Below are 13582 nucleotides of genomic sequence, written 5' to 3' on the forward strand. Positions count from 1 at the left end.
ACCACGTAATTACATTTTTATCACCTGGTCATAAGGTAGTAATTGCATTTAATTACATTTTTATTACCTTGTAATTACATGGTAATAAGGTAGTAATAACATTTAATTACATTTTTATTACCTTGTAATAACATGGTAATAAGGGTACCATAAAAAGAAAGCGTTACCCTACTGCCTACCTACATAATAGCAAAAAAGTATTTATCAGCTACTCTGTGTGATTTTAATCTGCATTTTTATGTGGAATGGGTGTGAGCGCCTGAGTGTGTGTTTGTGTGTATCCTCATGATCCAGATATGTTTTACCAACAGAACTAAACTTAGAATGGCATCTGGAGGGGTGATGCAGAGGGGGAAAAAAGAGCATGTGCTTTTTGTGCACTTCACRCAGCTCTTGTGCAAGAGAAAAAGTTATCTGCCTCACATCTAGYGCAGGGTGTGTCTATGAGACAAACACAAACACGAGAAGAACAGATTTGTCTATAAGGYATGTACTCAGTATTTTTAAAGGTTTTCATATAAATAACCACTTTAAATAAATACCATTGTTAAAACTCAATTAAGAGTCTTAATGATGTGAAAAGCTCATCAACTGGTAAGGAACRAGTCTGTTTGCTGACTAGAAAGTGCTGACGTTGATCCATTATTGAATTGATGACTGTGTTAATTGATGTGTGTAAATYGTGTCTGCTGCTTCATGAACTCTAACAAAACAGTAATAACCTCCTGCGAAATGGGACCAGTGTTCATCTTTCATCACACACAACATTACACAGTTTGAGGACCATCATCTAGAGAGTCATTATCCTCCTGCTCACAAACACACAAGTGTTTATGAACACATGAACACACACAGATCAGAAGAACAACTGCCATTACGACATTACTGTCCTCACTCGTGCCGAGGTGAAAGGTGGCATTTGCCACAGTTAAATATCATACAGATATTTGGGTTAAAAGCCTTAAAACARCATGAAAACTTAAGCCAACATGTACCTCGACTGAGCTACGACTCCCACCACCTCAGCATAGAGGTCAGCCACGATGTGCATGTTGCCTGTGTTTGGCCCCAGATACCTAGGAAGTCAAAACATTTATCAGTGTCATTAAAAATAAATTAAAAAACAGAAACAGTGCTGGTCAGAGCTATTATAACAACAAAACAAACTCTAAGCTTCATTAAATGGATTTTATCGATTGTTTCTGTTCATTAGGCCTCTTACCCCTCCTTGTATTTGAAATGCTTGAAGGCGAGGTTTACAACTTCCTGGATGAGTCCGTCTAAAAGTGGATGAAGTGGGATCTGGATTCATGGAAAAAAATAAATAAAATTTAGCCTTTCACTAAATGCATAATAACTTTTAATCATATCTAAAAATAAAAATACTTCATTTATATTCTTGCAGTTTGATGAGCTGGGCGTTACATATTCATAGAAACATGACTTGATTACAAATAAGTCAAATTCTTTTGTCTCAAGTATAACTAAATGTACAGTATACAAAAGTCAACTAGTTAATGCAATGATGTCATACTTCATCCATCACACATCAAGTATAAACTCTGGATTTTACTGTAGGTTTACTTTTTTTTGTGTTTTCTTTAGATTTTTAGAGGGTAACATTAAAAATGATAACTGATTATTGACATTAATCTGATTGATCCCTGATTGCAGGCAGGTGTGGGCCAGATCTGGTGTCAAGCTGGCACTGCTGGCATGGCAAATGGTTTTTCAATTGGGTGTGGTGGACAACARTGGCATTGTTTTTAAAATGGCATGTCACAACTGGCCCAGTTGTAGTTTGGTTTCTGTGGCCTAAAGCTGTCAATGCCATAACTGGTCCAATTGTGGTTTTGTTTATGTAGCTCAAATCTGTTGATGCCACAACTGGTCCAGTTGTAGTTTGGGTTCATGTGGCCCAAATCTGTTGATGCCACAACTGATCCAGTTGTAATTTGGGTTCATGTGGCCCAAATCTGTTAATGCCATGACTGGCCCAGTTGTGGTTTTGTTTATGCAGCTCAAATCTGTTGATGTCACAAATGGTCCAGTTGTAGTTTGGTTTTATGTGGCCCAAAGCTGTCTATGCCATAACTAGTCCAATTGTGGTTTTGTTTATGTAGCTCAAATCTGTTGATGCCATGACTGGCCCAATTGTAGCTTGGTTTATTTGTCCCAAATCTGTCACAACTGGCCTGGTTTTAGTTTGATTTATGTGTTGCTGGTCCATGAATGGACCACCTGGTAAACCCCATCTGGTCTACCAAACAGTTGTTTTTCTTTGTGGTATCTGGGCTAAGTGATAGAATGTTTAGTGCATTGAGTGGGCCAGAAATGGGCCAGACAAATTTTGGTATGTGGGCTCAGATTTTCTATTTAAAACATAAAAAGACACAAAGGACTGACACAAAATGATTAGTTTGTTAGTTAAAGAGGCCCAAGAACAAACATCATAAGTGGTTAGTTTTTTTGGTTTGCAGTCATCTATTTGGGTGTGGCCAAATGACTCGACAGCGCCACCTAAAGTGAGATAGAGGAGCTGGAAAGTCCAAGAGAGCTGAAATTTGGGGCATGGGTAAAACTCCCCAAATCGAGAAAAAAAGTCTCTTGTGGGTATCCCCTAAAACCAACAAGAAGTCGACCATTTTTGGGTCAAAGGTCAATAGAGGAGACAGTGAAGTGCAAAAAGATTAGTCACGCARTGAAATGAGCCTCACCTGTTTCAAAACTTCTATAAGCACAAGAGAAAAGATGAAGTCTATCGCCAGATCCCTCCGCTCCAGTAAGTAGTCTTTCTGTTGTTCATCACTGAGACAGAGAGACACAATCAGAAACACTCAGACAATACTGCTCTCATTTGTTGCAGCCGTGTTTGTCCTGAACAGATCTCCTCCAGTAAAAGCTCCCGGATGAGCTCCTACTTGTTCCTGTTGTTGCATCAGTGTTTGGCGTGCAGACACTTCTGCTTCTTATTAGAGTTACCAGTTAATGTTCRCAACTACGTGATCCCCAGTCTGATGAGTACAGCTTGTTTTACATTCAGAAACAAGCCCTGTTTTGTTTTAAAGCAGCATTCTATTGTAAAACCAGAATAAAACCCACTTGTTTCATGTGTGATGGTTTTATAGCACTTTGTTGAACTCACAGTTCTCTTTTTTTTTCTTAACAAAAAGAAGTTTCACCCACACAGATTTGCATTCATGATGACACAGCAAGGTGGAAGAAGTGAGTGGGCTGCTTGTGTGCTCTCACTTTTTTGACTTGGTGTTGGCTCTGGGTCGGTACTCGTGGGACTCATCCTCAAGACCATTCTGCCGCTTGTACCAGTCGAACAGAGTCTTCAAGATGGACGGCAGGCAGTACTCAGCTAGAGAGCTCATCGTGCTGATCAGCTGCGCAGAGACGAGAAAGATGYAAAAGCTTMRAAACAGACAGTTTTGTCTCTTTTATTGTCTTTTTCTTCAGGGGTCACCACAGYGAGCAAACATGAAAGATTTGACAATTGTTTGATTCCGGATGCTGTTCTTCACATGATCTGGGCTTGAAACTGCAGTCTCAGGTATTACGAGACCCTGACCACTGAGCAACTAAATCCCCCTGATGTTTATCTCTTTCATTACTCAAGCTAATGTTACAAACTAGATTTAAAAAAAGAGAGCGGATCAAYGTGATGTTTGCACACCTGGTCAAACTGCGGGTCTTCTCCTCTCTGCAGAGATTTGTTGAGCGGCTTCTCCTGTAAGAAGTGAACACACAAAAGGTAAAGCTATAATGACTGGCAGCAGAAATGTTATTAAAATTAGAAAAAACATAACTTAAAAGTGTTCCTATGATATGTGTTATTTGTTTGAATGACAGTAATTACTAAAAGTGTTTTACATAAACTAAAACTACAACTTGTTCTGGAATACGATGCTAAAAACTGCAATGTTTACTGTAGACAACTTTCTACACATAAACCTATTACTCAGCTCATGATCTCATTTAAAGTCACAAAAAAAAAATCAGATAAATGACTAAGATATATAATCCTTGACTCTGTAACCGGAGAGGAATCCCATAGAAGCTGAGTCACATCCCTAATTAAAAATCCATATAAACTCAGTCACCAGTGGCTCTGCCATGATGATGCGGATTTTGCGTTCGGAGAGCAAGGTGAAGTTGGCGAACAGACTCTTTAGGACGAACTCGCCCGGTTTGCTCTCTGGGTCTACGTTGACGGGCGCCATGATGACCGGACCCTTCCTCTCTCCCAATGTGGCGCTGACAGGTGGGATTGGGGGCTTCAGTCCCACTGGAGAGGCTAAAAAAAAAAAGCAAAGGTGTTATTTTTAGAAGCTTTACTTTTAATTTGAATTTATTTTGTTACTTTGCAGTGATTATTTTATTATGGGTGAATTACTTTATATTTCTGGTTTGAAAATCATATGGTACTAGGAAGTGGATTTAGGGAGTTTTATTTACAATGAGTCACAACATAGACAATGTAGAGCGGGTAAAATAAGTATTGAACACGTCACCATTTTTCTCAGTAAATATATTACTAGAGGTGCTAAAGACATGAAATTTTCACCAGATGTTGGTAACAACCCAAGTCCATACATACAAAGAAATCAAACCATAAATGTCCAGAAATGAAGTTATTTGTAATAATGTGGAATGGCGCAGGGGAAAAGTATTGAACACACTTACTGAAATTTATCTAATACTTTGTACAAAAGCCTTTGTTGTCAATGACAGCTTCAAGACGTCTCCTGTATGGAGAAACTAGTGGCATGCATTGCTCAGGTGTGATTTTGGCCCATTCTTCCACACAAACAGTCTTCAAATCTTGAAGGTTTCGTGGACCTCTTCTATGAACTCTGATCTTTAGTTCTTTCCATAGATTTTCTGTTAGATTCAGGTCAGGTGATTGGCTGGGCCATTCCAGCAGCTTTAGTTTCTTTCTCTGAAACCAACTGAGAGTTTCCTTGGCTTTGTGTTTGGGCTCATTGTCTTGCTGAAATGTCCAGCCACGTTTCATCTTCATCATCCTGGTAGATGGAAGCAGATTTTTATCAAGAATGTCTCTGTACATTTTTCCATTCATCCTTCCTTCATTTATTTGAAGTTTGCCAGTACCATATGCTGAAAAACAGCCCCACACCATGATGTTCTCACCTCCAAACTTCACTGTTGGTATGGTGTTTTTGGGCTGATGTGCAGTGCCATTTGACCTCCAAACATGATGTGTATTCTGGCATCCAAACAGTTCAATGTTGGTCTCATCTGACCAGACTATATTCTCCCAGTATTACACAGGCTTGTTTAAATGTTGTGCAGCAGACTTTAAAGGAGCTTCAACATGCTGTTTCTTCAGCAGTGGAGTCTTGCGTGGTGAGCGTGCATACAGRCCATGGTGGTTCAGTGCATTAATTATTGTTTTCTTTGAAACAAACGTACCTGCTAATTCCAGGTCTTTCTGAAGCTCTCCACAAGTGGTCCTTGGCTCTTGGACAACTCTTCTGATAATTCTTTTCACTCCTCTGTCAGAAATCTTGTGAGGAGCACCTGGTCGTGGTCAGTTTATGGTGAAATAATGTTCTTTCCACTTCTGAATTATGGCCCCAACAGTGCTCACTGGAACCTTCAGAAGTTTAGACATTCTTCTGTAACCGATGCCATCATTACGCTTTGCAACAATAAGGTTGTGAAGGTCTTGAGAGAGCTCTTTACTTTTACCCATCATCAGATGGTTCTTGTGTGATACCTGGCCATCATTTGGGACTGAACCAGCTGATATTAACTTGCACTGACAAGGGGCAGGCTTGTTTTCTAATTACTGAGAGAGTTCAGCTGGTGTCTTGTCTTTTCATGCCATTTTACACCTCCCTTTCTTCATGTGTTCAATACTTTTTCCATGTGCTATTCCACATTATTACAAATAACTTHATTTCTGGACATTTATGGTTTGATTTCTTYGTATGTATGGATCACTTGGGTTGTTACCGACATCTGGTGAAAATTTCATGTCATTAGCACCTCTAGTAATATATTTACTGAGAAAAATGGTGAAGTGTTCAATACTTATTTTACCCGCTGTATCAGTGCGTTATTCTAAAGGCAACCATTTATAGTGATGATTTCTACTTTTTGAACCAAGACAGACCTTTGATTTTAAAGTGCCTGTTACATCAAATTTCTGTAATAAATGTGAACAAATTTTTAGAAATATAACATGAATACCATATTGCAAAAAAACTGAGCTGAACAGTTGATGAGATATTTGCATGTGATGTAACAGTAAGTGATGTCAAAAGGGAATGTATGTATGTAGGCAAAAGCATTGCTACAGTGGCTAACAACACAGASTGTAGAGAAGAATTTGATGTTTCTGTAAATTATTTTGAGTCACTATCAGAGATGAAGAAGAGTTCAAATAATATTGTTTTAACAAGCAAAGACCAGAGAGTTTTTTAAAGAGTTCCCCTTTGATGTTACTTCCTGTTTCACTTTGGCTGAGCCAAATTCAAACGACAATATGCCAGTTGTGTGACAAAATGGGTAAAATCATGTGTAATACGCCAAGTTCTTAAATATGAAGAAGTTTTTTTTGACTTTGTGTATTTGAAGGAGATGCATGTCAAAGGCAAAATCTATCACAGGACTAATTATTTCTTCAGAAATCATCTCGCAGCCATGTCTAAACAGTGGTATTTAACTTTGACAGCGGACACATGCCAAGAAGTAGACAGACTCACACTCCCAGTGCATACTTTCACTTAAATCACTGTTATCATTTCATCACTAGATAAACTGGATACCATTAATTCCTACAAAGTAGGGTTGGGCAATATTGGCAGAAAAATGAATCCCGATTAATTATGGTATTTAGTCGATAACGATTAATTTGACGATTAATCCCCTGGAGTCCCTGGACACCCTTATGTCCTGGTCACATGACCAGTTTAGTGGGAAAGATTTGCTCTTCGTAAAAATCTGTTCCAAATTGTGTCAAAATTACAGACTTCAGGCTATACATCAAATTATAAATTGTGTTGATAGATAAATAAATTACAGAACTTTTTTTTACRTTCATCATATCTGAAGCAGAGAGGAGCACCGAGCGGACCCTGCCTGGTGGCGTTAATCATATTAATTGTCAAGTGCCAAAAAGTAATCGATTAATGTTTTTCTGACGATTAATTGCACACGATACAATTGTGCCCAACCCTACTACAAATTGCAATATTAAACAGGTATTAAAGAATGAGAGGAATCTAGAAAGTTATGTAAGAGTTGCTTTGAAAATAGACAGTAAATTTCCTAAATTTGCTCACAGTTTCAGCTGCGAGCTATTGATGTTGACCAGTGCAGTCAACGCAACCATTATTTGAGTATATTCTGCGGAGAAAAGGGGCAGACATAATAAGATTTATTATTCTTCTGTTGCCTTTCATTTTATTTTGATTTGTATTTTTTTTGGTTTATTTTTTTGTTGTTGTATATAGTTATTTTTCAATGAAATTAATAAATTTTTTGAATTGAATTGAAAAAATTATGAGTTAACAATGTTGGGCCTTATTGAGCTTTCATGACCATTTGACCGGACCTCAGTGGAAAGGTGAGAACTAACTCTCAGAGGCCTTCTCGCCTCATACGACAAAGTGTTTGAATGAAACCTGAGACCTCATACGATGCAAGCACATGTGGATGCAAACGCACACTTGCATACTCTTACCAAGACCCTTTATGAAGCTGATGACACTTGCCCTGCTCCATTTTGTTGGGACCTCCATAATCCAGAAAAAAAAAACCGTTCAGGTATAGTCTATGAAGTGAGCAACAGTTAGATGGATTATCCAACTACTTCTCCATTGAGAAACTCGTTAAATCCCTGGTTTTGACACTTGGACAGTTTAACCAAAGTTAAAAATGTCGAGCTCCATCCTTGTGAAAAAGTCAGTCGAAAAAAAGGGAAAGATTACAGCTTTTTCTCAAATAAAACCTAACTGACACGAGAAGATAAATTGTATCCAGTCTGGAGGAGCCATAACCAGATTGAAAGTGTCCACGTGAAGGCAGCTCGACTCCTCAGAGCTTCAGATTGACAAAACAAACAGCCTAATTTGATCGTGATGAAACTCTACCAAAAGTAATCCAAAGTTTGCCAGAAGTCCAGCTCCAGCAAAGGTTCGGGTAGATCAGAGTCTCTGCGAGGCCCCATGTCTGACAGCTATCTGAGCCTGCAGAACAACTATTAGATTCTACTTGAACTTCTGCTAAGCCTCCGACCTGCCAGGCCGTCTCCGTGCAGCAGTTCCCGTGACCTTGGAATCTTGAAACTCACTGAGAAAAGAGAAACCAAAAGGACCTGAGGTGAAGTGCTCCTTTGAAGCGGCTGTGTGGTTGTCTTTAAGTTGTCAGTAGGAGTTAAGTGGAGTCGGCTCCTTGTGGAGGTCTGACCAGAAGATTTGAGCTGGAATTTCAACACTGTTCCGAGACGGAGCCAAAGGGGAGGAGGGAGAAGTTATATATAGACTGCTGGCGGTCACTCTCTTACATACCCACCACTCCCACTGACCCTTACCCATACATAAGTGCACATGAATGCAATCGCACAGAAAGAAATACACGTGGACAAAAGTGTAAATGAGAGAAATTAATTCATGCGTGCAAACTGAGTGTGAAAAGTTGACTCAGAAAAGAGACAATTAGAAACGTAAGCAAGAGGTGAGGGCAAATGTGTGTTTTAAGCCTTGTCAGTAGAGAGAGATGAGCAGAAACACATAATGATGATTAAGATGTACCGGAGCATTTTCTGAGACCTCCGCAGGCGTTTGCATGATTCAGCATTCAGTTTATGATTTGCATGATTCAGCATTCAGTTTATGATTTGCATGATTGAGCATTCAGTTTATGATTTGCATGATGCAGCATTCAGAAGAAAGCCTGCATGTTCCGTCGGTAATGTTCAAGTTTTCTACAATTTACTGCAGATATTTTATCTGAAATACTATGAGCAAGACTATGTTGATGAAGAGACTGAGATGACAAAGAAATCACAACGAACTGCTAAATATGTGATTTATTTTCTAGATTTAGGTAAACTATAAATCTAGAAAACAATTAAGGGCTAAAATTTTTTAAAGGAATGCGCTTTGCCTTTCGTGTTTCAGGCTAGATTTTAAAATTAAGATCCATGTTGAGAAAAGACAGAGTAATAATTTTGGTCAAATCTTGAACATAACTTTGCAAATAGACTGAGTTATAGTCATTTTGTTTAAGTCAATTACCTGTGGCAACTATTTTTAATCGCATTGACTCCAAAAGGTAATATTTTCAATAAGTTTCAATAAAATCCGTCCAGCAGGTCATAGAATATTTAGATAACGGACAAATTGGGTTACATCCAAAAGTTGTTAGTAAAGTTTAGGGCAAAGATTTCACACAATCTTTTGTCAAATTATGTGTTGGCGATTAGTCTCAACAACTACCACACCAAATTTTGGCTCGATAACAATAAAACGGGCAGAATTATTGCCATTTTTTGTGTTTGCAAAGACACAGACTTACACACACAAGAACCCAGGCAAACAACATTATTGTCAACCGTTCCCCTTTTGGAAGAGGGCAACAACAAGAACATCCGATTGCCTCATGCTTTCACATGAACATACAGAAGGGATAAATAATAGTTTATATTGTGAAAGAGAATGACAGTGAGTGATTTTTAAACACGTCTTGTGTTAAAAATTAAGGACGAAATGTTCAGTCTTCTGATAAGTGTTGTTGAATTTTGTAAGATCCTGGGTGTGTGTTTTTGGAGTTTGTTGGCAGTTTCTAGGTAACACAGCTTGAATGAGTCACTGCAAACAGCACAGACAATAACGGAGAACACACTGACTGCTCCTGACAAGACCAGAGCCAAACCTGTGTGTTGTTAGACGAGGCAGCTATCAGTGTGTGTGATACATCCTGAGAGTCTGGTGTGGTTATTGTCTATGACGGATGCTTTTTTTATTTTAACATGCAGTCACAGGAAGATATAAAGCCTTTAGGTATGGAAATTATCATAAATTGTAAATGTGATTAAACAGAATGAAGATTTTAGAACTATTTAAATCATTGCTTTGTTTTGGCAGGTTATTTTGATTTATTAACATATGACCTAGGACTTCTTGAAGGAATGCCTCTTAGAGTTTTAAACTACGATTATCTTATAATGACAAGAATTTATGTGAGGATGTCTCTCAGCTACTACCACACCAAATTTTAGCTCAGTATATCGAAAACTGACTGAGTTAGAGACGTTTTTGTGTTGACTAATATCGATTGACTGTGGTGGCCATCTTGAATTGGGATGACTCCAAAAGAGTTGTAGACGTACAATGATTACTTCCTGAGGTTCATTAAAACAGTTCATGAGATATGTTGCTAACAGAACAAACAAATATGGGCCCAAACATTATCTCCCTTTCTCCTTCGGTAGCAGTGACAGAACTGAAGGTTTTGTACTAAACTTGCCAATAAATCTGAACTTTTTTCAGTTGTGTGTGACTTTTTCTTTTTACCAAGATGTAAAAAACAAGTCATGAGATCAAACAAGTTTAACTCATTGATGTCAGCTATTTATCTACGATTTCACTGCTTAAGTATTGAACGCCCTTTACGTCTACTGCCTCATCACGATCAACTTTAGTGCAAACAAACTTCCCCAACTGAATTTGGTCCTAATGATTCTAACTTGGAAACATATTTTATCTTGTTCCCATTGATTGATTGAAACAGGCATCTAATGACCACTTATAGAAAAGTTCGCATCCACAAAATGAAAAAAATCAACAAAATGCAACTTTTGTCACATTAACAGAAAACTGCAGGCTGCGCAGTGATGTGTCCCAGTGGAGCAATGAAACTGAGATGCTCTCAGCTTATTATAACGTCGCAAATCTGTGAACCCACTTATATGTGAGTTAGAAGTACACAATGTCCAGTTAGAAACTGATGGGAGATGCTGCTGTGAGTTTGTTCCTGCAAGCCTCAGGCCTTTCACGTCTCTTTAGCAAACAGAAACAAAGAAGCTGATAAACATACTTGATTCCATCAGTTGGTATGTAAATAACTCATACTATAGAAAGTATGAATGCTAACTGTGTAATGACTTTACTGAATATTTCTGAGCAAGATGAAACCAAGTTGTTAAAGGAAGCAGAACCCAAGCTAAAACCCTAAAAGTAGCAAAAAGCTACATAAAACTAAGAGTGGCAAAACGCTAACTGAAAGCAACAAACATTTGGCTAAGTTGCAAAAGGCTAGCAAATAGTAGCATAAAACTAAATATAGCATAACAGAAGCCAAATGCTAAAGGCTAAAGACAAATGTAGCGGAATTCTAGCTTAAAGCTAAATGTAGCATAAGAAAGACAAAAACAGAGCAAGTATGCTAAAGTTTATCTGAAAAGGAAAAGTGTTTCTGAAGGAATTTAAGTTGTTTTTCAAAGGAGAGCTTCCTTATGAATAAATTTTAAATTGTGAAAATTGTAACAGAAGTCATAGCACTAATCTCTTGTAACAATAATAGTTTAAGTGATCATTACATGACTGATTTTAGTGCAGACTTTAAAACATTTTTTGTAGATTTCCAGTGATTAACATGATGCTGTGTTTTTTTTATGGCATTTACAAGTTAGCATCTTGGCTAATGGTTGGTCTGCAGAATAACCATACATGAATCATTGTTTATTTACAGATAATAAGCTTATCTTAATTTGTAAATTTGTATTTCTGTCTCTGAACTTCAGTTTTAGTGTTTTGGATAAACATCATGGGCCGTGTCCCAATTTAACCTCATAAACAAAATGAATCAATAACTGTAATCACAGCTCTCTGGATCATAATCAAATCGAAAGGCATTTAAAGATTCCCACCCCTATGATTGACCTCAAATTCAAAGATTCTTCACTTTGTTAGATGAAAGCTGTGACGTACAGTTAAACTAGAAAACTGCTGACAAGTACAATTTACCTTCAACCTCTAGAGCGGGTACCTCCAGATGGATAACTTGCATTTTTCCATTATGTAATATTGACAAACACTGACAATGTAGATCTAGTTATTGAGCTGTTCTGTCTCGTACCTCAAACACAGAAACAAAACCTGGAGGACAAGCAGCTAACACATCTGTTCACATCACAACTGTTAGCTGTACTCACTGCCTCCTAAAGACTTGAGCAGAGACTTCAGGCTGATGTCAAAGAACCCTGAATCTTGCTGGCTGGTCGCCATGGCTGCAGAGGCTAGGTCGCCACGGTGACAGACAGCGGAGACGGGGGACGGGACGGCGGGCTGATGCGTTGAGGACAGAGCGAGTGAGAGGACGGGGAGATCGCTTCGAGAGCAAAAGGCAGATGGGCAACGAGAGATGCGGATGTTGCGGCTGTCTGCTGCTAAGTGTGTGTGTGCAGATGTAGGAATGTGTGTGTGTCAGAGAGAAAGAGAGCACGTTCAGCCTTTCCTGAGCTCTGTGATGCTATCTCGCTGGCTAACACTCCCCCATCCTCTCTCTGTTTTGCTCTCTCAGGACAGCGATACACAGATGTTGGGAAGCGAGTGGCCAATCCTCTTAAAGGAAAGAGAGGACGACAGGGACGGTATTAGAGGACAACGTACAGCAAGTGCTGCTGAACGGGAGAAAGAATCACACAAATAAGGGAGAGTTAAATGAAAATCGTGAGGTTAAATAAGCTACAAATAAAAATGAGGGTTCAGAGAATGTGATACAGTGAAATGAAAATGTTTTGTTTTTACATTGTGCTGATTACAGATGCTGTAAACCTCATCAACCAATGAGAGTCAAGAGAAACAATGACAGGCAGAAGGAGCCAACCAATAGTTAACAACTGTTCTGTAGCATCAGCTTCAATGGATAATAACACATACAAACCCACTCTTATTTAGTGTACGCTGTACTTTCAATAAAGTGTTAAACCCTGTGGTATTTCTCGTCAAGACAACTCAAGTATCCGTAGAACGGACTGAGTTATAGACATTTTCATCAGTGTTGTATAAAGTACCTCAAAGTGATACTTGAGTAAAAGTACAAGTATCTTACCAAAAAATKACTTTGGTAAAAGTTAAAGTCTCCTTTAGGAATATTACTTGAGTAAAAGTCTTAAAGTATCTGATATTTTTTGTACTTAAGTAGTAAAAGTAAAGGTATTGATTTAAAATGAGCAGTTAGATTTTCCGTAATGACTTTTATTAGGAGGTGACCTCCCTAAAAAAACTGCAGAAATGACTGTTGTATTAAAATAATTAATTTATGTTAAATTTAGGATGAACTAGTATAGCTGTTTCAGTTTATATACATATATCAAAGCTGCCCAAAAATTTTTTCAAAAATGAAAATCTATCTGAGGGCTGCGGCCAAATGCAATAATATAATTCATGAAATACAAATACTTCTTAAGTACAGTCCTTTTATTTTAATGATTATGACCTCTCCTTGGGCTGCTACCTTATCGTGGTGGAGGGGTTTGAGTGTCCCAATGATCCTAGGAGCTATGCTGTCTGGGGCTTTATGCCCCTGGTAGGGTCACCCA

At 38.3% G+C, this 13582-nt stretch overlaps 1 protein-coding gene across 8 annotated transcripts in view; it reads right to left on the bottom strand.

Annotated features, from left to right (window-relative positions):
- Positions 1-13582, bottom strand: part of fryb (furry homolog b (Drosophila)) — a gene marked incomplete in the record, with an annotated part of 75711 nt that overhangs the window by 40491 nt on the left and 21638 nt on the right. For 5 of the 8 annotated variants that reach the window (XM_014003325.1, XM_014003322.1, XM_014003320.1 and 2 more), the window contains 6 exon segments: positions 996-1076; positions 1223-1302; positions 2718-2808; positions 3253-3392; positions 3683-3736; positions 4110-4303. In XM_014003325.1, coding sequence (XP_013858779.1) covers positions 996-1076; positions 1223-1302; positions 2718-2808; positions 3253-3392; positions 3683-3736; positions 4110-4229 — 566 coding nt within the window. 8 annotated transcript variants of the gene reach the window in all.

The sequence above is a fragment of the Austrofundulus limnaeus genome, unplaced genomic scaffold (assembly GCF_001266775.1).
Source record: "Austrofundulus limnaeus strain Quisiro unplaced genomic scaffold, Austrofundulus_limnaeus-1.0 Scaffold17, whole genome shotgun sequence".
NCBI classification, from domain to species: Eukaryota; Metazoa; Chordata; class Actinopteri; order Cyprinodontiformes; family Rivulidae; genus Austrofundulus; species Austrofundulus limnaeus.